Here is a 22,997-nt window from a genome sequence, read left to right as displayed (position 1 = left end):
TTGTCATACATTTGTTATCATACCTTAAACTTATTAGAGAGACAGCTCGGGAATATGTTCAGTAAGTAGCCTTACTGTTTTTGCAAAGGTTCAGTACTTTCCCTGTTGCTCTAGGAGTCTACTTACAAAAAGAAACCCTAGCCAAAAATGTCATCCGAGAAGAATTCTTTGAATTATGAAAAGTCATGATTGGTAGTGGTAGAGTAAGCAATCTTCAAGACTGATGGATAGAGTAGTCTCCTACTGGCCTGAGAATAGAGCCCTACTTTTGTATCGTACTCAGGAGATCTTTGACTTCAGATTTGTTTCCTGTGCGGACATAAACAGATGGAAATCTTGGAGAGCATGTTTTTATTTTCTAGTCTGTTTCAGGAAAATAAACTTCATGAAATGGCAAGTTTTCATTTCCATTTAATTAATTGAAACTCTATACAAACACTTCTGTAATCTTAGCTATAATCAAGTATTCTAGGATTTTAGATAACTTCTCTAAAGACAGTCCTGTTAGTGATTTTGACTTCTCAGTCATATCTGTATTCTTCAGAAACCTTGCAGATGGTAATCAGAACTGCAACTGACTTGCCTGCAGTTGATATAACCCTTGTCGGACAAGTTGCAGTGGCTTTTAGCACACAGCTGAGAGAGTAAATAAATATTTGTTGTCTGCCTATCATGTGCAGGCCGTGGGATAGTCATGGGAGATATTAGTTAAGATATACTCTGTGTCCACAAGGAGATCCCAGTTTAGTTGGGAAAATGGAAACAAAAATAGTCAGTTACACTATAACATAATAAGTGCTATAAAAGAGGTCTGGACTGGGTAAGCATTATATATAAGATTCATTTACTCTGTTAGATTATAAACTCTTAGAGAACAAGGTCTAGTATAATATATCTCGTATCTCCTGTAGCAAGTTGTACAAAATAAGTACTTAAAATGTTTATGTAATCTATGAATTAATGTACAGATCTCAGCAGAGAGAATATCTTCTGTTTTGCTCAATAGAATTAATAATGCTTTGATGCATTTCTACTAATTAATCTAGTTTTAACTTTTTCTGTTACTTACTTCTCCTCCAAATAATTTCACACATCTTGAGAAGATCTTACACATTTCCTTTTCAAAGTGTTGGCGTTGACTGAGAAATGGAATTGCATTGTCTGTTGTTCTCTCAGCCCTCTGAAAGTATTTCCTTATACCAGTTCATCACATTTGCTGTCTCAGTCTTTAGTTACAGATTTATCTATCTTTTGCTAGATACTGAGTTATATTTTTCTTGGTCCTGATGAGGAATAAGGTAATTAAAGTAAAAATAGCCATGATATTTTCGCTAGGCAGTTTTTAATTCTTTTTGTGATAAATCCTACAAGAATAAGGGACACCATCTACAAATGATAATATGGTGATTGTGCCTTATAGGAAAGGCTAAGATGAAAAGTTCCTTTTTTAAGCTTTTCACCATATGTACTATATTGCCTTCTTTTCTGGTCATAAGTAACAATTAACGTAACAGAAGAGTGCCAATTTTGACTTGAGAACAGCCAAATGAACTTTGTAAATTAATAGTGTATTTTTTTCTGAGTGAATGCAGTCTAGTACCTAGTTCACTGTTAAACCATTTTCATGATGTTTTATTATGGCTTCATTATCCTGAAACTACGTTTTAAGTAGTGCCACTATTTTTTTTTTTTTAAGTTTGACAGTTTCCTTTTATTTATTTATTTTTGGCTGTGTTGGGAGTGCCACTATTTTTTAACCTTCTGTGTTACCAGATGATTTTCTAAATCTTAAAATTAAACACACTGGGTTTTACTCTTTTTTATGTGATGACTTTTTTGCCTTTAAAATATTGTACCATTACTCATTTGCTGTGGAAGTAAGCTGTATCAATTTTACTGTCTGAGAAGTGTTATTATCTCACATGCTATAAAGTATAATTTTTTTTTCATCTTAAATAGATCATTGAGGTTGGACTCTGTGAAGTTTTTGAATTGATCAAGGAGACGCGATTTTCTCATCCATCCCTGTGCCTCAGGAGTCTCCAAGCCCTGCTTAACGTGCTTCAGGGTCAGCAGCCAGAAGGCCTCCAGTCAGAGCCACCCGAGGTCCTAGGTAAGAGCTTAGGCACATTGAATGAAGCCTTTAAATGTAAAGAGCTTCTCTTACGGAGCACATACAGCAGCCTGTAATTCAATCTCTGTTTGTTTATGGTGCTGAAACAGCAGGGGTATAAATTTTAAGTTACTTTGCCGTGTTGCTCTGGAGTTATGATTTAAGAGTTATAGTTCATGCACAGTCATTTCCTGATTATTATGATGGGGAAAAGCAAAATATAAATTCTTGGAACCCAGAAATAATCCTCAAGCCTTATAGTCACTATGAACTTAAATCATTCTTAATAAACCTTTGGCCAGAATAGCCAACATTGACTTTGTCTAACTTTACACGTTACTTTGGAGAGTTAAAAAAGTAGGAAAAGAGGGAACAAACACTACCAACCCAAAACAACACAATTAGTTTCTAAATAGAGAGGACATCTCTTTTGCGTTCATGATAAATAAAAATTTATTTTTGTTAAAGATAAAGCTTTTGAATTAGTAGCAACTTCCATTAAGTAAAAATGTTTGCTTTTTGTAAAGTGCATTTGAATTTTATGAATGCCTGCCTTTCATGCCCGTGACCTAGGCTCAACACATAATCCTGTAAGCAGGATGGGGACTCTTAAGGAAGAGAAATAGAGATGGAAGCTTAATTTTGAAGGCTAATTGCTTTTCTCTGATGCTAACTGTGGGCCTTCAAAGAGTCTAGAGTTTTCTAAATCTCAGGCATTAGCTTGTTTGAGTCATATATGTGGTCCCTAAGTGTGCAGTATCTGATTCAGTAGATTTGGGATGGGACCTGAGAATTTGCATTTGGAGTAAGTTTCTGGGTAATGCTCATGCTCATGCTGCTGGTCTGGGGACCACACTGCTGGTCTGGATTAGAGTTTGGTCCTCTTTCTCTACTTGGCTATTTGGATTATGTTAGACCCACATGTGAGAACCTAATTACATGGTTTTAATTTACATGTCAGATTGTTATTTTTTTGGTCATGTATTGTGATTAGTTTTTGTGTTCCATTTGTTTTGTTACTGCTTTGTTTTAGTTGGTGGGGGGAGTACTGGCCATGAAAATAAGCTGAGGATTTTTAAAAACAACAGCAGCCCCCCAATCCACCATGTTATGAAATGCTACTACCAAATAAAGCTGCATATGTTACGAAGCAGGCACCTTGTTTATTGTCACTGTAGCACCAGTGCTCATATAACTGTTATGATGTACTACTTGACTTCATGGCATTTTATTGAAGATTTAATTAATTTTATTTAAGAATATTTTGCTAGTTAACCTTAGCTCTGGTTTGTAAATTAGCAAATAATTGAAGTATTTAAAATATCCACTAAAACAGTATATCCTATATTATATGCTAATCCTCGCTTTCCTCCTAGATCTTCTGCCATTTTGTTGTCTTCTATCATTTGTTGTATACTTTCTCTTATATTCAGTTTATACATAAATCCTCCCTCTCCTTTATTCTTTTCAAAATAGATCTTCTTCTTAATACTGGGTTTTAAAATTATAATATGTGCTTTAGCTTAATCGTCTTCTTTCTGTCAAAACTTAGGTCTCCTGATTAATTTGTTTTTATTTTCTTACTAACAGTTTCAAATGCTGCTATACTGTCTTTGATCTCTCTGCTATCCTTCCAATGCTTACTTTTCTGATCTCTTCACTGCTTTGACTTATTTTTCTGTTCAGGCGTTTATCAGCACTTCATACTTTTTATTTTGTTTAATTGGCACAAATGTGTAAGTAGTAATTTGGTTCTTTAAATCGAAATTTGTATTGAAATCTGTCTCTTTTTTCCTTTGATTTAATATCATAGTCACATTAGTTACACTTTTTCCACATTGCTTTTTTTCATGTTACTCATGAAAATATATGTATATTTGTATCTCTTTTATTGTTGGGGTAGCTTGATGATTATTATACATCAGACTTCTCTTTGCAGGTGGATTTGATTTACAAATTGTCCAGTTTTTTAAAAAAATCCTTCCCTTATGTCTATCTTTCTGTTCAGTTTAAGGTTAGAATATATGTTCTCAATTATTCACTTAAATGTAATAGCACCTTCTATGTTCTGTGCTAAGAGTGTATAATATAGGGGTGATCAATATAAACATTGTTGCTGTTATTATGGAATTTAGCATCAGACAGTTGGACACATGTATGATTACAAATGTGAATAAATAGTATGGGGGAAAGAGGGAGTTCTGGGGTTTATAACAGGCTTCCCTGAAGATGTGACATATGCGATTTGAAGGATGAGTAAGAAGGAGTTAACTAAGTTTCCAGGCAGAAAGGAGAGCATGTAGTAGGCTTTGAGGTAGGAAGGAGAATGACTGGAGAAAGGCTGTATGACTAGAGTGTGGAGAGTGAGGGGATGGAAAAGGCAGGGAGTAGATCGTGCGGAGCTTGATAGGCCAGTTCAAGGAGGATGGTCATCGTTCTAGAAGAAATTGAGCGTCACTGTCTCCTGACGGTTTTTTAAAAATTCTTTATAGTCTTACACTGTTTTTTTTAATCTGAATCTAACTTTTTTGATGGCAGGGACATTCTTTGTCTTTGTCAATGTACTACCCCAACCTAGAATAGTTCCTGATGTACAGGAAGAATTCAGGAAATATTGGCTGAATAATTATGATGAATGGGCAGAAAGATAATGATAGAGGAGGGATGGACAAACAAGAAAGATGAAAGGGTAGAGGGAAGGTTAGATGGCATAAAGGAAAGACTGAAGGATATAGAGAGAAGTGAGGAAGGGAGGGAGAAAGGGAAGCGGGAAGAGGAGCAGGAGGGAAGTAACAAAGGAGTGAGTGGACTTTAAATAGAAAGCCAGATTTTTGGTTTAAAAATTCTCTTTGGCTATAAGGGTGCAAAAGTGTATGGTAGGAGCTAATTTATGAACACTTTTTAGTAGTCTAATTAAGAGATGGTGATAGATAGCATGGATTGGGGAGATGCTGATGAGATGCAAAAAGTGGAGGAATTAATTAGGAAGTAAAATTGACAGGACTTAATTAGGGATTAGATATGGAAGATGGGGACTAGATAGAGGAAGCCTAGGTTTCTGTGAGCTAACAAATAAAACCCAGATGGCCCTTTAGTTTGCAGAGAATTACAGTACATCAATTCTCTCTCTTGCTTTCCTCCTTCCTTCCCCTTTCCCTCTCTTTCTGTCTTTCTCAATTTTTCTGTTTCTCTCTTTTTCTGACTCTGTTTTTCTTTCTCTCTGTGTCTCCAAGTATGCACTTCTAAAGGATTTTCAAATCCTCCTCCCCTTCTACGTAAGAAATACCCAGAAGTTTATTGATTTAACCTTGAGTGGAGTTTTGTGTGGAGACCTCTGATGGCCATAGAACATTCTTGTGTTATTTTTCCATCTTTGCCTCTATCTGGCTTTATGATTTAGGGAAAATCTCTTAACCTCCCCGTCTCAATTTCATGATCCATGAAAAGGGGATATCTGTCCTATTGACTTGCAGGGTTTTTCTAGAGTATAAAATGAATTACAAGTGTGAACTGCTGTTATGTTAATGATAAAGCCAATTTTATATTAAACAAATTATTGCATATGTTTTGTTTATTCTGTTGTTGTTTTGCAAATAAATACATAATTTTCTGGCCACTTAACATTTTAAGATGCCTGTATTTTTCCCAATCTAAACGGTAAAAATAAGTGCAATGAGTAGTCTGTTACTACTTGATAGGCTTCTTCTTGAATACTGTGAGTGCCTCAGAGCAAGTTTCTTTTAAATGATCCTGGATAGATTCCATTTTTTCATTTACAAAAATAAGGCGTTCACTAAATATTCTCCAAGGTCATTTTTATATAACTATTCTAACTTTTGGGGGGAAAGGGTAACTAGAAAGGAACTAATGCAAAGTAAGTGTTGTAACTGCCTTAAATACTTATTTATAATGAGGCAAGTTATAAACAGACAGATACCATGTAATGTTCTGTGTGTTAACTGAATATAATTGAGTTCTATTTTATCCACAGAGTCTCTCTTCCAGCTCCTTCTGGAAATCACTGTTCGAAGTACTGGAATGAATGACAGCACAGGACAGTCTCTGACAGCACTTTCCTGTGCTTGTCTCTTTAGTCTGGTGGCTTCTTGGGGAGAAACAGGAAGGACACTTCAGGCCGTCTCTGCTATCCTCACCAACAATGGCAGCCATGCTTGCCAAGCTATTCAGGTATTTCATATCTCTAGCTGCTTAGAAATTGATAGGATGCCAAGTTGCAATTTCACCTCAGTTTCTGTCAGAGCAGTGTCTGCTTTTTCTCACTCAGTATAATGGTTTGATCTGTTCAAGGTTGATATATAAATAATCTAAGCTATTTGAGCTAAGCTACATGTGTTTAACTCTGTGACATTAAAGGTAATAAAGTGGAATTTGGCAAAAGCTTAAATCTTGAACCTGGTCTTTGTGTCAGCACTACAGCCTCCTTTTTCATTGCATTGTCTTGCTCTCTGCCTTCCCCCACCTCCCATCTTGCCCTGAATTTTCAAGTATGGAATTCCTTCATAGTTTCTAAGTATCTTTTCTGTATCGAAAGAAAAGGATATATCATTTTTACTGTATTTTTGATTGGTTGATTATAGTTTTTTGTGAATTGATTTGTTTCTGAACTGCTTCAGCTTCACGTATAGCATTTTGAACTTTCAATATGCAGTTGTGGAATAAGCTCCTCATCCTTGTCAGTAGTGGGAAATATAACCCTATTTATAGGCAAACTTGATTTAATTCTTTTGGACTGTTCTGGAAATTGAGTAAGAAGTTACAGTTTTAAGTCTCTGTTATGTGCTTTTCTCTGGCCCCTTGTATGACCTCCAGAACACATGGAAGGGATGCCTCAATCCCGTTATTAGCGGGCCAAAGATAGCAAAAGGGGTAAATGGGCTCTTTTCTGTGACTTACTCAGTGATTTTGAACTTCCCTTGTCAAATACGAGCAGTCTCCTTACTCTAGGTTTCTATTCTTATTCTTTTCCCTCTTTTTGTCCTGCCTGAAGTCCTCTTTTCCCTTTTTATGGTCCTTACTTATTTTGAAGTCCCTCTAATTCAGTGATTTCCGAATTGTTCTGCAGCTGTGCTTTGAGGGTTCAGCAAAATTTTAGTTTAAATATATGCTTAAAATATACAAATACTTTCAAAATTCGAATAGAATAAACACAAACATTCAAATATCAATGCCAAATTTTAAAAATATAATGACCATAAACACATGTACCTATTAGAATCCAGTGATTTATTTTTATGTAGATTTATTCCAGAGGCTATGACATGAGATCTAAACAGTGAGTTGAGACTAGCCAGTGCAGAGGGAGGAGGTGTTGGTATTGGTGGTGTAGAGAGAGAATGTTCTTGGTATCCATGTGCTAAAGCATGAAAATAAGAGTAAGAGTAGAATACTGAAGGCTGGAAGAAGTTTAGGGTAGTTGTAGTGTAGCGAGCTGTCAGATGGCAGAGACAGCACCTGAACGCTTATCTGTCTGACTGCAATATTATGTTCAAGCACTAGGCTGCACAAAACTACTTGATCCCCTGAACCAACAGCCGAGGTTCTCTGTAGACCTGCCCCATCGCTACATACCCAACTCCAGGCCAAACGCCATATTAAAACCTGCTATCTTAACATGGCATATAGTGTTCTTCATGATTTGGCCCCATTCCACCTACCTACTTCATTTCACAAAACTCTCTTGGCCAGGCTATGACTGGGGGGAGAAAAGTCTGAAAATGTATAACTGTAACATCTCAAATTATTTTGGGATCCAGATGCATATTACTTATCTTGTTCCAAAAAGCTTAAGCTGAGAGTTTAAAGTAAGGTAGGGCTGGTAGTAGTACTGTAAGGTGCCTTATTGAAGGAGACTAAAATCCGTTCTGGAGGGATGAACCCCCTACTTCAGAGGCCTCCCACAAACACAACTCTGCTGTATCTGAACTCACAAACAGAAAGGACATAGAAAAAAGGCACCATCATTGAGAGCTAGTAGAAAGAATTATAGTGGAATCAATCTTGCCAAGTCTATATATATTGAAATTATTTGATATAGAGTATAAAATATATGTGTATATATATTCAATATAGTTAAAGTATTATTATTAAGTATCAAAAGTATTATTAAGGAATAAGGATATAAAAAGTAATCAGATCAGAAAATGAACCAAATAGAACTGGAAATGAAAAACCAAATACTTATAATTAGAAACTTAAAGGATGAGTTAACCAGTAGATAATACAGTTGAAGATAGAAGCAGTGAACTGAAAGATAAAGAGGAAGAAATTATTCAGAATGCAGCACAGAGAGACAAAATATGAAAAATAAGAAACATGGATAGAGAATGAGAAAGTCTAAAGTATCAGTACAACCTGAGTTCCACAAGGCAGTAGTAGATTTGTGGAGAGGCAGTATTTGAAATAATGGCTAAGATTTTCCGGAATTGGTAAATGACTTGGAATCCTCAGTTTAAGGAAGTCTGGTTTATCAGAATAAATTCTCTAGGTCCTGCCACAGTGTTGGTGAGAGAAAATCAATAGGATAGCAAAAGGGGTATATCTGAGACTTCTGATTGTAGCACTGGGTTTTCTTAAAACTTTAATACCCTGTTAGAAAGCATGAGAGAAACAGAGCCATGTTGAAGACACTTTAGTTTCTGCTCTCCCCTCCATCCCTGCAGTTTACACTAAGATTATAATAAAGGATTTTTTTAAAGTATAAACTTTTAAGAATGGGACACATTTTTAGAAGATAAATATTGGGGAGAGCTTAAACTTAAGCTTCTCAAGAGGCTAGTGCCCATAGAAAGTAAGTTGATTTTCACATAGAACTATAGATAGGATTTAGAATTGGAAGTAATAAATACCTGGAAAGTGGTGGTGAGGGGAAGAGCTAAAAATTGATTGGAAGTCTGTGTAATGAAAGCTCGAGAACCCCAGAGCCCTTCCTCTACGCTTCCCAGCCAGTCAGCTGTCCTCCTCTCATACCCCTAAGAGTTAGGTTTGCTGTCTAAAGAAATTGAGCCAGAGAGGCCAGGGGAAACCAGGCACAGTTGAGAGTGGAATTGAGGAGCCAGGCTGAAGATGGAGATTAAGTGAAAGTCTCCGTATTGATGATGAAATTTCTTAATCCTCACTGAGTTCCCAGTACACTGGGAGTGAGGCTTATAGCTTCTAGGAAAAAGACTGGCAGATGCTTCTTTGGAGAAAAAAGTGAGAAAAGACATATAGATGCGGACATTTGGCGGGGGTGGGGGGGTGTATGGGAGATCCTCCAGTGAAACTGCTAAACTTAGTGTGATCATTTTGAGGTGAGCTCACTATCTTTCACACCCTATCCATTCACAGCAGCTTCCTATCAGTTTTTTTGTCGCTTACTCTTTAAAAATAAGTATACAGCCAAGTATCACTAGACTAACATGAAAGACAGAATCCCCCAAATCAGTAAAAATAGTAATAATAATAATAATAAAAGAAACTTTGATGAAAAGAGTATAGGGAACAGAAAAGCTCTAAGAAAACTGTAATTAGTATTTTGAAGAGGGATGAGAAAATGATTATTTACATTAAACAGCAGTATTTTTTTAAAAACTCAGAAGAGTTTTTACAAGTTAAAAAAAATAAGATAGCAGCATGAAAATCAGTAGAAGGGTTAGAACTTCAGATTAAAGAGGTCCCCAGACAATAGAAAAAAGAGAGAGAAAGAAAGAAAATAGGTGACATAAAGTAAAATTAGAGCATCCTTCCAGAAAATCCAATATCTAATAGGTATTCAAGCAGAGAGGAGGAAATTACCTAAGCTTTATAAGGAAAATTCCCATCTGCCAAAGATACTCATTTTCAGATTGACAGAACACACCCTCAGTGCCCAACACAATGAACGGCAAAAGACTCACACCAGGTATAACTTTGCAAAATCATAACACACAATAAAGGGAAAATAAATGTTCCAGAGTGCAAGGACAGGTTATGTACCAAAGATTAGGCAGAATGCCATTGGACTGCTCAAAAGCAACATTGGCATAGAAAATAACAAACAGTGTCTTCAAAGTTCTGAGGGAAAATGATGTCGCTATATCTAGCTCAACTGTCAGTCATGTTTGAGGGAAGATAAAGATGCTTTTGAACATGCAAGGCATGGAACATTTTTAACCTCTGTGCCTGCCCTTGTCCTTAGTCTAGAGTGGAGCAGGGCCTCTTGAGGGATGTTGCCAAGGGGAAAAAGTAGAAATGATTGTTTGACTCTATTGAGAGGAGTATGAGGAACACTTAGGGGTAGGTATAGAAAAAACTTAGCAAATGCAAAAATAGGGCAATTGTTGACTCGATGAAGAAAAAGAAAAATTATATAAGGGAAATGTAGTATGTAATACAGTTGGCTCAGTTCTGAACCATGATCACACAGACATAGTGAAATGACCTCTGACTACTGGTTTAACCAGAAATTATTGTACAGCTCAATTCTGAGGATTTGGGAAGAGAGGAGGAACATCATCTTTCATAATAGACCCAATAGAAAGTATCTGAAACAAAACCAAAAAAAATTGAAAGTGAAGCTTTGACATATTATATAAGGATATTGATTCTAGATAAAATAGTTTTAAGTTTAACGTAGTTGCTTCTAGGGAGAGAATTTGTAGTATCCAACCATATATATAAATAAAGTTTTATAAAAGTAAGAGTTCCAGATTTTGATTGGGTCGAGGGGGAAGAGAACACATCTGTGAACAGTGGGTTAGTTATCCCTCTGAAATCTCTACCCTTTAGAACAGTACTGTCCAATAGTAATATAATGTAACCCACATATGCAATTTAAGTGTTTCTATTAGCCACATTAAAAAGATAGATGAGGTTAATTTTAATAATGGATTCTTCTCAATATATCCAGAAAATAATTTCAACATGTAATCAATATAAAATTATTAAGAAAATTTATATTCTTGTTTTTAATACTATGTTTTCAAAATCCAGTGTGTATTTTATATTTCAAGCACATCTCAAGTCACACTAACCCCATTTCAGGAGCTCAGTAGTCACATGTGGCTAGTGGCTGCCGTATTGGACAGTGCAGCTGGAGAACTGGGGCTAGTACAGTGCCCTAGGGTCTTGACCTGCAGTCAGATGTGTGGCAGCCATCCTTGGGCAGTGAAAGAGAGGCAAAAAATGAGGAGCAGGGAGTTTTCTCTGGTGGCCGAGTATTGGTCCCATGCTGGTAACTTTTGAGGACTCATTTACAACAAACAATAGATACTTGATAAATATTGGTTAAATGAATGCTGAGTGAATACACAATTCATACAATTAAATTTTTGTATCATGGAAAATTGTTGATGTTAATGGGTATTAGGCGTAATAAAGAAGCAAACTAGAAGAGAAATACTGGAAATTTTGTTTCATCTGTAGAAGCAGATTTTACGCTTAATTTTGCACTTGATTATCTTGAAGTATATTAATGGATATACATATCATACCAAAGATATCATTTTGGCTTGAGTGCACTCTAATACAAAAAATATATGTCAGTATTCATACTTTTTACTAATCTAGTATGTTTTATTTTATGAAACTTAAAATCATAGGTAGTACTGGTTGCCTGGTGTTTTGGAGAAAGATGCATATTTCAGTGTTTTTGGTCACAAATACAAATTAATATTTGGATTTACATTTTTATTTTGTCTTGCTTGAGAATTGTTTCTTACAGATTTTCTAGTTGGTACTTTTTGCTGACAAGCTAAACATGATCATTCTGAATAATTTTTTTCTTATAAATGATGATATATTAACAAAGTATCTTTATCTTGTCTGTTTTGTGTTTGAGACATTTAAAAATGTCTTTCTGTGTTTTTCTTCTCTTGACTAGGTGCCAATGATACTAAATTCACTACAGAGAAGTGTACAGGCAGTGTTGGTGGGAAAAATTCAAATTCAGGACTGGTTTAGCAATGGCATTAAGAAAGCAGCTTTAATGCACAAGTGGCCATTAAAAGAAATATCTGTTGATGAAGATGATCAATGTCTACTTCAGAATGATGGATTTTTTCTTTATCTGTTATGCAAAGACGGATTATACAAAATAGGCTCTGGATACAGTGGAACAGTTAGGGTAGGTGATTCCTTACAGCTCTTAATCATAGTGGAAGTTATGTCTAATACTGAATTGTGTTCTATTTGCTTCTTGCTTTATTTTTAGAGTACCATCTAATTTTGATGTAATCTTATTTCTTTGAAAATCAAAATGGAACATACATATTAAATGTCATTCATCCATTTATGTTATTTTTCACTGATTATTAATTATGAAATTGTTGATAGAACTAACTTTTGTTGTTTCACAGGGCCATATATATAATTCTACATCTCGCATCAGAAACAGAAAAGAAAAAAAGTCTTGGTTAGGGTATGCTCAGGTAGGAGAATATCCACAATAAACCAAACTTTTCTTTCTTATTTTTTAAGATATGTGGTCCATATTTGTTTAATCAGTAAATAATATCACTTCCATTGAAACAGATAGAGCATATTTTTTAATAGCATGACTGTAACAATGGTATGATGTAGTATAAAGAACACCGACTTAGAATTCATGAGAGATTTACTTTTAGGTCTGGCCCTGCTTCTTACTAGCTGTGTGTCTGTGGACAACTCAGCTAATTTATTTGATCCTGTGTGATTTAGCTGTAAAATGGGAATAAGTATGTCTTCTGTTGGAGTTCTTGTTTAAGAGAGCCTCTAGCTAAGAATCAAAAACCACCTTTATCATTTGCAAATCTGAATTAGGAATGTAACTGTGACCCAAAGCCAAATTAGAGCTTTTTACCACAAATCCTTTCATTCTAAGTCTAGATCAGTACTCTCCGGGGAACAGTGTGTGGCCTGCCCAGTAGATAGCTGCCTGCATGGAGGATCATGCAGAGTAACACCAGTGAGAGAAAAGAGCTAGGCCCATATTGCTCTCTTAATGCTGTGATCTCATCACCTGACTGACTTGGCCAAATGGGTGTCAGCAGTTGGATGCATGAAGCAAACGCATGATGAAGCAACTGAATGACGGTCAGAGGGCCAGCAGTGTTTACTTCTGTACTGTCCTTCCTGAGAAGTGAAGCCCAAGTTTCCTTGTGGAAGAATATAGAATAAAGATGTCCCTGCACTCCTGTCTTGCCTAGCTCAAAGTTTGTTGTCAGCATCAGATGAAAAAAGATATTTGAAAGCATTCTGAAAATTAAAAAAAATATTGTTGCATGAAAAGTAATCTTACTCAACTTTCGGGGAGATTTTGAAATTAAATTTTAAATATCAAATTAATTACTCAGGAATTGTCTGTTAAAACATAACCTGGTTTAAAATATCAAATTTTTATTTGCCACTGCTGTATTTTATCTAACAAATAATAACATGAGAAATACATTTACAGAAATACGTTCAATGACATATCATTCTATCTAAAACCACTACTGATTTTTAAGTATTAACCTAAATATTTGTGAAGGAAACAGCAGTCATTTCTATTATTTACTTGGCAAGTGATGTGATAATTTTGACCAAAATAACCAAAATGTTTTTACTGTGTTGTGTGGTGTATCTAATATGTGTATCTGAGAATGAATAGGTTAAATTGATACTCAGTGGTGTATAATACCTCCTCTTATTAAAGTATCAATATACTCAGGTTCTTCTGTTTTAAATCTTTAGTGTATTTTAGACATCAATATTGATGTATTATTGTACCTCAAAAAACTGTAATATAGACCTCTATGGCTACTTTTTCTACTAACTGGTTAATGAAAAAATATTTTAACATATAACATAGCAAAATTTTTTGTTGTTATCAGGGTTTTTTATTGTATAGAGATATGAATAACCACAGCATGACAGCCATAAGAATAAGCCCTGAAACACTGGAACAGGATGGTACTGTAATGTTACCAGGTATGTTACTCAACTAGTCATCTGTTTTCTTCACAGGTGATTTTAAGAGATGTGCATGTTAGGCCACTGAGACATATAAAGAATGGTTAGCAAGGGATAGTGCTTGCTTACAAATGGGTTAAAGAAATCTTGACAGGCAAAACATTTTATAGTCTATATAAAATTAATGCATCTGAGAAAAACATACCATAAATATAGTATGAAGTGTTTTTTGTTTTCAAATTCTTGCCCAAATTCTGTAGCCTGACCCGCCCACCCTTACCCCACCATGACTGCTTCAACTCCTCAATTAGTGGGGAGATGTTGCTTTGTTGCTCTTAATAAATCCACGACTCTGGCTCTCAAATAACCTTGATGTAAAGAACCTTCTGTTTATTTTGACTTTACCAACAGTGTACTTTGGGTTTTCCTCTTTATTTTAAAGGGTTTTCAGAGACAGATTTTAGGGTGGGTCAGGAATTTTTAAAATTCTATCATTTATACTTCTTAATAATACTCTGGTAAGCCACTTTGGACAGAATTCATTTTGCTTTAATTTTGAGGTTATACGTATGTATTTATCCTTCAGATCACTGTGCTGTCTAAGTTCTTAGGCAGTGAATCTTAAATTTTATGGAACACCGGGCAAATGCATAGTATATTCTCCATTGTAAGGTATTTGAATTTGCTTATATCTTCAATACATTCTAAAGGAGCTTGTTTATACTAAAATCTTGAATGTTTAATGTGTCTACCAACAATTTCATGGTAAGCATCAATATTACTTCAAGGCACGTTGCCATCTGAAAATGACTGAGAACTTCTGAAGAACACATTGAAAAGGATAATTGCTTCCTGGCTGCTTGTTAATTTTTAAGATATTTTTATAACTTCATCAAACATTTATTTGAATATTACTATGTCTACATATATCCAAATTAGTGTACCTGACGCCATGTTAAGGTAAATGTCACATTTCATGTGTGTTTCATAAATAAAGCTACTTTGGAAAACAGATAACTTATTAAAGCCATTTTGTAAATAACCATTTTCAGCTATGTCTACAGGGTTTTATCTGTTTGTTTATTTGTTTGTTTTTTAATCGTCACAAGTCCAGGCCATGTCTCTGGTCCTAATGATGATGCTGATGATTATGATGATAACAATAATAATAATAAAAATATTTTGAAATAATAACATGTACCCCCATATATATACATATATTAAAAGTAATCATATTTATTGTACAACTATTGTATAAGCAAAACAAAATAAAAATTAATTGTAACCCCACTTGCCATCTATAAACACTACCAACATATCAGTGAATATCCTTCCTGTCTTTTTCCTGTGTATATTATGTACATACTTGTACAAAAGTGATTGTATGCTACATATTGCTTTTTTAAGCTACCCCTTTCACTTAATATTCTGAATATATTTCCAGGCCATTAACTAGTCTTCTGTAACATCATTTTAATGTTATAAAATATATTCCATTGATTAATATTTGAAATGGAGGTCCCATCTAATTTTTTGCAATGTATAATAAATTTTACTGCAATGAGCATCCCTATCGCTCTGTCTTTGTGGGAGTCATTTTCGGATGTCTTGGAAGAAGAAATTGTTAATCCCCCCGTGACCCCCTGCCCAACAGATGAATACTAATATAAAGGGTTTACTTCTGAAAAACCCTGATCATTCAACAGAGATTGTGACTGAGAAAGACCATTTGAAAATGGTCTGCTTACAGCCCTTTTATTTATTCCCTCATGGTAAAAAATGACTTGTTAATGTTTCAGTTTAAATCCCTCTACTTCATTTAACATATGAAAGGCACCTTTTTAACAATACAAATGTGGCTTTCTGTGTTTCACAAATATGTACCATATTCATGGTGAAGAAGGAACCAAACTGGGGGAGATAGTCCCATGTTGTGTATCTTGATATTTTCCCGAAGATGCTGTCTTATAACGTCACATGAAGGATACAGAAAGGATGAAGAGAAAAATCTTTTTGAAGTCATGCAGCAGGAAGACTTGCCTTCAAGCCTGAAGAAGCCCGTTGTCATTTTTCCCTTTCTTTGACCTGGGAGGCAGTTTCTTTAATAGTCCTTTTTTCCCTAGCTAGGGGCAACTCTGCTCTGTAGCTTTCCCATCAAGAAGGAGCAGAAGTGAACTGTCAGGTTTATAGATGGTAATGAATAAATACCACGTTTACAATTGACAGAAATCTGGTAATTCCTTGAGCTTCATGTTCCAACTTGTCTTATAGACTAGTTTATAAATAAGTTATTTTCAACCCAGCACTCACTGATGAGCTGAAAACATACTTTTTTTCCCCCTGTTGTCATTTAGCCTCGATATGTTGGCATACCTTTTATATTGTATCCCTGTGTCATTTACTCTTCGTGTCTGGTGACAGGTTGCCTCAGATCAGGAGGCTTTTTGCCACTCCTCTTGCGCCGCTTCACTCCTCACCCCTGCATTTATCTGAAATTATAATGAGTTTTTCTTCTTTGCTTTTTAGTTTAAAATCTTACAGCTTAGAGCTTGAGAAGCATCTTTCTTGCGCCTCTTTGTATTCTGTACAGTGGACTAGGAACTCTTTCTTTCGATTTCTCCTCTCTTTGATTACCAAGTCTCTTGGGCTACCAGTGGGCCTTGTCTCCCAGTTTCTATTTCCAGTTTGTGATCACTGAATTCTCTATTTGGTAAGGGTCTGCCTGTGTTTTGCATATTTATAATAAGGAAGTATGCTAGTATGAAGCTCCTGGGCAAAGATATAGAGTAATTCAGCTTATTTGGGTGGGCTCCATTCCTGCATTCCAAAACCAGAATTTTATATTTTGCTGATTCAGGTGCAAATAGAAATGAAATATTATTTTTTGGTATTGTAATTAATGGAGAGATTCATCCTAGTTCTCTGCAGTTATTTTGGGAAATGTGTGTGCTTTTAGACTTGCTTGCTAGACATTTGTTTTTCCAAAAGGATACAGTTTATACTTAGATATTGAGTTGCTTGTAGTTTCATGTTATTTAGTAGCAATCACTAACACACGTCCCACTGGTCCTTCTGTAATACTGGTATCCCTTGTTGCAGGTGCCCTTGTGCATTATTTTGATCAGAGTATATAGTGCACTGTTCCACAGAGATATATACAGTATTGATGAAATATGGCATTTCAGCCAAAATATATGAAAACTTTCAGACAAAAAGAAACACATAACCATAGATTTGTTCTATGAAGGGTGAACATTTAAAAAGTGTATAGCATGCTAAATGCTAAAAATACTGGGAATAAGCGTTAAACCTAAGTGGAAACTGTACAGCCAGTTCTATATTATAAAGCAAGGGATATCTGTAGTTGGACACCATAGACCTCAAATGCAGAAGCTTTAGGTCTATCTATATTTTTCTGTGACACTAATGACTGTGATGTATGTCTGAAGGTAGAGTGTTGCCTACCTCGCATGTGATTGTATTGAATTGATTATAACCACATTATAGTTTGCTCATTGTGGTGCATGTTTATTATCAGACTATATCTAATGCTAGTTCATTTTGAAATTAGGTGGGCTCTCAGGTCCTTGATTATGGAAGATTTATAAATGTAAGCACAAAATGTAATGCATATTATTAGTTGAATTGTTTAGTTTCTGCTAATTTGTAACTCTTTATTAAAAAGCACAGTCTCCCTTTAAATTACCTTTATTGTGTGGAGAACTCTCATTCTGACTTCAACAGAGGAGTAAAGTCATTTTGTGAGGTGTTTATTTATATTGTAATGTAATTGCTGTTTCTTCCTCTTGCACAGATTGCCACACTGAAGGTCAAAATATTTTATTCACTGATGGAGAATATATTAATCAGATAGCTGCTTCCAGAGATGTAAGTATTCTGAGTCATGAGAAGCTGATATAAATGGAATCTTTTTCTTGTAAATTATTTGATTTTTATTAGATGGAAAGTAGAGCCTTAGAAGATTAATTCATGTAACAAAATACTGTGGATGTTTTATTTCTCTTAGGATGGCTTTGTTGTCAGAATATTTGCCACAAGCACTGAGCCTGTGCTACAACAAGAATTACAACTTAAGCTGGCCAGAAAATGCTTGCATGCCTGTGGTATCTCACTATTTGATCTGGAAAAGGACTTGCATATTATAAGTAAGATGGTCAAAAAAACCTTTCTCCCACATTTTAATTTTCAGATTCTTTATTCTTTAGAAAACTAACATTGTGTTTTCAACATTGTAGCTTATATTAGGTAGCTATTTTGCTGTCTGTTACTATGAAGCACACTTAAATGAATTAATATGTACAAATAACTAGGAGTAACTTGAAGCCTTTGATTTTTATTTGAACAGGCTTTCAGGATAGTCATAGAATGGTCCCGTGGATTGTGAAAATGGTAATTGGCCTAACGTTTGATTTAAGAACCTTTCATTTGGATACAGAAATGCAGACGTCCACAGAATATTTCTTGGACTTAGTATACTTACTCTTGCAGTGTCATAGTAGTAGTTAGGATTACTAGTTTCCATGAGGGTCTCAATTTTGGTTTGCCATACTGTTCCTGGTTTAATAATTCCATTTATTAACTTGTGGGATGCCTTGCAAGACCTAACTTTTTTGACTGTTATCTTATTAAATTTATTAAACTTCATTAGTGATTTACTTTGCATTTGTGTAGTATTTTTGTTTTTCCATAGAAAAATATTGTATTGAACTCATCGTTTTTAGATTTCAAAATCCCATAAACTCATTAGTAGTTTGTATAATTGGACAAACTCATAAAATGTGCCATATATGATTATTTACTTATAGTTTCACAATTTGAAAATGTGCATAAGGGTTTTGTGTGTATGTGCACACATATGTATTCAAATTCATGGAGTAGCTACATGAAATGTTCTTCTATAGGAAAAAGCTTGGGACAGGGAATCTGAAATACCTTAATTCAAATATCTGAATGGCATTGTTCAAGCCCAGACACTTCATGTCAGGACTTACTTCACCATGCTTTATATATTTGCTCATTTGTAAGCCAAGCAGTATAGTTGTGAGGATCAAATAGGAAAAGGCTCATGCATTCTATAATGCCTGATAGCTAATCGATGCCCAATAAAAATTAGTTCATTCATTAATTCAAGAAATGTGGCTGACATTGATTTAAACAATTTTTTTAACATTAAAAAAATAATTTGGCACTAATTTGAAACAAATTAAGAAGCTTATGGTAACTTTATCTTTCCTTGGAGTAGTGTGGCTACTGTTAATATTTTTTTAAATTGAGGCATATGATATACCCTGTCATCCTTGTTTTTGAGTGATATTAATTGAATTGACTTTTTCGTCACTCAAACTAACACAAGTTGTGATAGAAATTATTCATATTAAAAATGTAACGGTATTTATTAAGTCTTGTATTATCAGGTACTGGATTTGATGAGGAGTCAGCAATTCTTGGTGCAGGACGAGAATTTGCACTAATGAAAACAGCAAATGGAAAGGTAAATTATTCCTTTAGGATTAAAAACTACATTATCTGCTTTAAGAGATAGTTGGTATAATCAGTGGATTAGCTTACATAGTTCACTTGTTTAAACATAATCATATTTTAAAGTTTGATTAAAATTTTTTATATAGTAAAATTTTATTCATGTTGAAATAATACGAAAGAAAATTGTGACATTTGGGTATAAAACTTCATAAGCTTTATAAAATTTAACCTTTTTACAGATATTTACTTTAATTATGGAGCTCTTTGTGTAATTGTTTGAGCTGGGGTGAATTCACATTTGGTTTTATTTTGAATAGGTTATCCCTTGCCAACTTTTGTAAATGTGCAGACACATATAGACTACAAGCTGGGGAAAGTAGGAGCATGTACAATTAAGTTATAGATTGTAGAGATCTATTTATAGAGATGGAAGATGTTTTTCTTATCTGGTGGGTGCGAGGATAAAGTAAGGTAATTAAAAGAATGCTGAAAATTAAAGTTATGAGGCATATACAGTATATTTGTATGTAAGCCTTTTTTCACTGGGAAAAATAAATTGACAGTTTTATGAATTTCCTTCTGTTGTATGTTTGGAGTATATTTATGGCATATATTTACTCATACCTATTCAGGATACTTATGAAAGATGATAAGTATCCTGAGTAGATATGAAAAAACTATTGTGAACTGTATATTTGTGGAAAAATATGCCTATTTCTCTCCTGCTCAGCTCTCAGAAGTTGAATAGTAGTAAAGAAAGAGTTTGAGTTCTTGTTATTTTTATTTTCAATAAAGTATGGAGGTTTTTTTCTCTCATGTGAAACCTGGTGCACTACTTCAAAAGGCACTATAATTCCTTTTTTTTTTTTTAATGTGTTAAGATATATTACACTGGCAAATACCAGAGTCTCGGAATCAAACAAGGGGGTCCTTCAGCAGGAAAATGGGTTGAGCTACCAATTACGAAATCCCCAAAGATTGTGCACTTCTCAGTTGGACATGATGGCTCTCATGCCCTGTTAGTTGCGGAAGATGGAAGCATATTCTTTACAGGATCCGCTAGTAAAGGAGAAGATGGAGAGTCAAGTGAGTCGACTATTCAGTAAAAATACTGTGGAATTTACTAACATAAGATATATCAATTTCAACAGCACTAACCTTCCCAAGTTAATAGAAGATTTTATATTGAGGAATATTCAGTTAATGGTTGTGGTGTACTGTTCATTAAAGCACTATGAGTGCTGACTTCATACTATAGTTCGTATTCATGAATTTTTATATGGCTTATGCATTGCATACCTGGCTATTTATCTGTTTTGGCCGTTGGTGCTATTTTAAAAAATTTATTCCAGTATATTATTTTAGAAAGAATATTTTGGAAGTAATATATTGGAAATTTTGCAAAGAGTATATATTTCACAATAAGGTAAACCTTATGTAAATTGTATAATGGTGTCAGTTATGAAATACTGTTCTTGGTGTTATTTCATTGTGATAAGATTCCTAAGCAATGAAAAATTAAACGATTTTTATCATTTATCTCTTAGCTTTCCTATGCTTCCGTTCAGTTTTCCTCAAAGGGTCATTTTTCTGTTTTTGTCACTTCTCTTGTACATTATACATTGTAGTAGTTGGGGTAGCATCTTATGAGGATTAGGTTTAAAGTCAACATCTAATGTAGAAATCATGTGTAAATAAATGTTATCCTGAAAAAAATCCCTTCAAATAGCCATGAAGTGTATTACCATACCTCAGAAACTTCAGCCCAGCCAGTTTTTCCTTCTAGCGTTTGGAGGACATCATTCTTCCTTTGCTTAAGCACCAGATAACTTAGTTGTTGTATATCAGTATATAGATCGTGTTATAAGAAAAGATACAGTGGTATTTTAATCCCAGAATTGTACCCAACACAGCAATATGTTTTTAATCAGAAAGGCATGCAGAAACTGGGATTGAGTAAGGGAGCAAAAGATTGGTATTTCCCATCTTTTGCTCAATTCAGGGATTTAGTTTTGGAGAGCAGAGGCTGCTTAAATCATCTACGTTTAAATTTGTTTGCTCTCCCTCCATAGGCATATTTCCTTTCAATCTCGGACTAGGTGTAGCTGCTTAAGAAATGTGTGTTGAATGAATGAGGAACCGATTTCACTTTCCAGGATCTATTGGAGGAGTACACATGTGTGATAGAGTTTGAGAGTAAAGGGATTAAGAAAATTATATATATATTTATTATATATATATATAGATAGATAGATATGTAACTTTATATCTTTATATTATATATAAGTATAACATACATATATGATAAGGGAATGGTATTGGTAATACAAGCGCCGATCTAGAGATTGGGCTCCTCAGAAATTTGGTGGAAAGTTGGTGTTCCTCACTGGGGATTTCAGTGTAGAACAAAGAGGAGGATCTGACGGCAGTAGCCTGATAGACGTTTGAGGAGACGAGGCTTTTCAGACTGACGCAGTTACGTGACGTGTTGGGAAGCCCAGGCCCTGGTGACAATAAATAAAGTGTATGATAACTGAAGATGATATGTGTTTCCTTGGGCTTTATATACAAATTATTATTTTTATTTGTACACAGATGCCTTAAATAAATTTTTGTTTTTTAAGCTAAGAGCAGACGGCAATCAAAACCTTATAAACCTAAAAAGATAATTAAGATGGAGGGAAAGATTGTGGTGTATACAGCCTGCAATAATGGAAGTAGTTCTGTTATTTCTAAAGATGGAGAGCTATACATGTTTGGAAAAGATGCCATTTACTCTGATAGTTCAAGTAAGTTAACCTTAAACCCCGTTTCACTTTTATGCACAGAAAGTCCTGTACTAGACTTTATGTATTAAAAAGATATATCTAGAAAATTAACATTTGTAGCATGCTTTCTCTACATTTTTCACATTTCTTTCTAAGTACAGTGTTTTGCTCTTCCTTCCTGCCTTATTGCTGGGAACAGTGTCACTAGTTTCCTGCAGAGCTAATCATGGGGCTTGACTAGTGCAGCTCTACCTTAGCTGTTACTTCCTCTGGAAAGCTCTCCCTGGACTCAGTTAGATGCTCATGTGACATGTTCCTGGTGGTACCCTGGGGACATGATTTTCATAACTTAGCGAATTTATAACTGATGGATTATTTATCTCCTCCTATTGTTAGGTAGTTAGAGAAAGGCTATCTCTCTCTTATTTACTATTATATCCCCAGTGCCCAGCGCAGTGTCTGGTGCATAGTCGGGCCTCAGGAGTTACTTGTTAAGCGACTGAGTGACTGATAACTGCAAGTAGTGGATATGAGGGATAGAACTAGCCAGATAAAGGTTTTATATTTATAAACTGTAATCTCAAAAACTTGTCATATTTGGTTGTTATATTTTCTTTCTAGCATTTAGAAATCAGTATAATGATTGTGGCCACCCACTTGGAAGGATTTTATATGAAGTAAATATGTAAAGCCTATAAATTTCTCTG

At 34.8% G+C, this 22,997-nt stretch overlaps 1 protein-coding gene across 12 annotated transcripts in view; it reads left to right on the top strand.

The window, feature by feature from the left end:
• MYCBP2 (MYC binding protein 2) overlaps nucleotides 1–22,997 on the top strand; it is a 266,977-nt gene that overhangs the window by 40,891 nt on the left and 203,089 nt on the right. For 11 of the 12 annotated variants that reach the window (XM_081214825.1, XM_081214831.1, XM_081214821.1 and 8 more), the window contains exons 4-13: nucleotides 1,960–2,113; nucleotides 6,105–6,301; nucleotides 11,973–12,215; nucleotides 12,448–12,519; nucleotides 13,942–14,038; nucleotides 17,835–17,908; nucleotides 18,048–18,186; nucleotides 19,456–19,532; nucleotides 20,404–20,608; nucleotides 22,147–22,311. In XM_081214825.1, the coding sequence (XP_081070951.1) occupies nucleotides 1,960–2,113; nucleotides 6,105–6,301; nucleotides 11,973–12,215; nucleotides 12,448–12,519; nucleotides 13,942–14,038; nucleotides 17,835–17,908; nucleotides 18,048–18,186; nucleotides 19,456–19,532; nucleotides 20,404–20,608; nucleotides 22,147–22,311 (1,423 nt within the window). The remainder of the gene's footprint in view (nucleotides 1–1,959; nucleotides 2,114–6,104; nucleotides 6,302–11,972; nucleotides 12,216–12,447; nucleotides 12,520–13,941; nucleotides 14,039–17,834; nucleotides 17,909–18,047; nucleotides 18,187–19,455; nucleotides 19,533–20,403; nucleotides 20,609–22,146; nucleotides 22,312–22,997) is intronic. The other variant, XM_081214828.1, reaches the window with a different exon arrangement.

Source organism: Mesoplodon bidens, assembly GCF_964165515.1.
Source record: "Mesoplodon bidens genome assembly, chromosome: 17".
Taxonomy (NCBI): domain Eukaryota; kingdom Metazoa; phylum Chordata; class Mammalia; order Artiodactyla; family Ziphiidae; genus Mesoplodon; species Mesoplodon bidens.
This window is presented reverse-complemented; position numbering and strand designations above follow the sequence as displayed.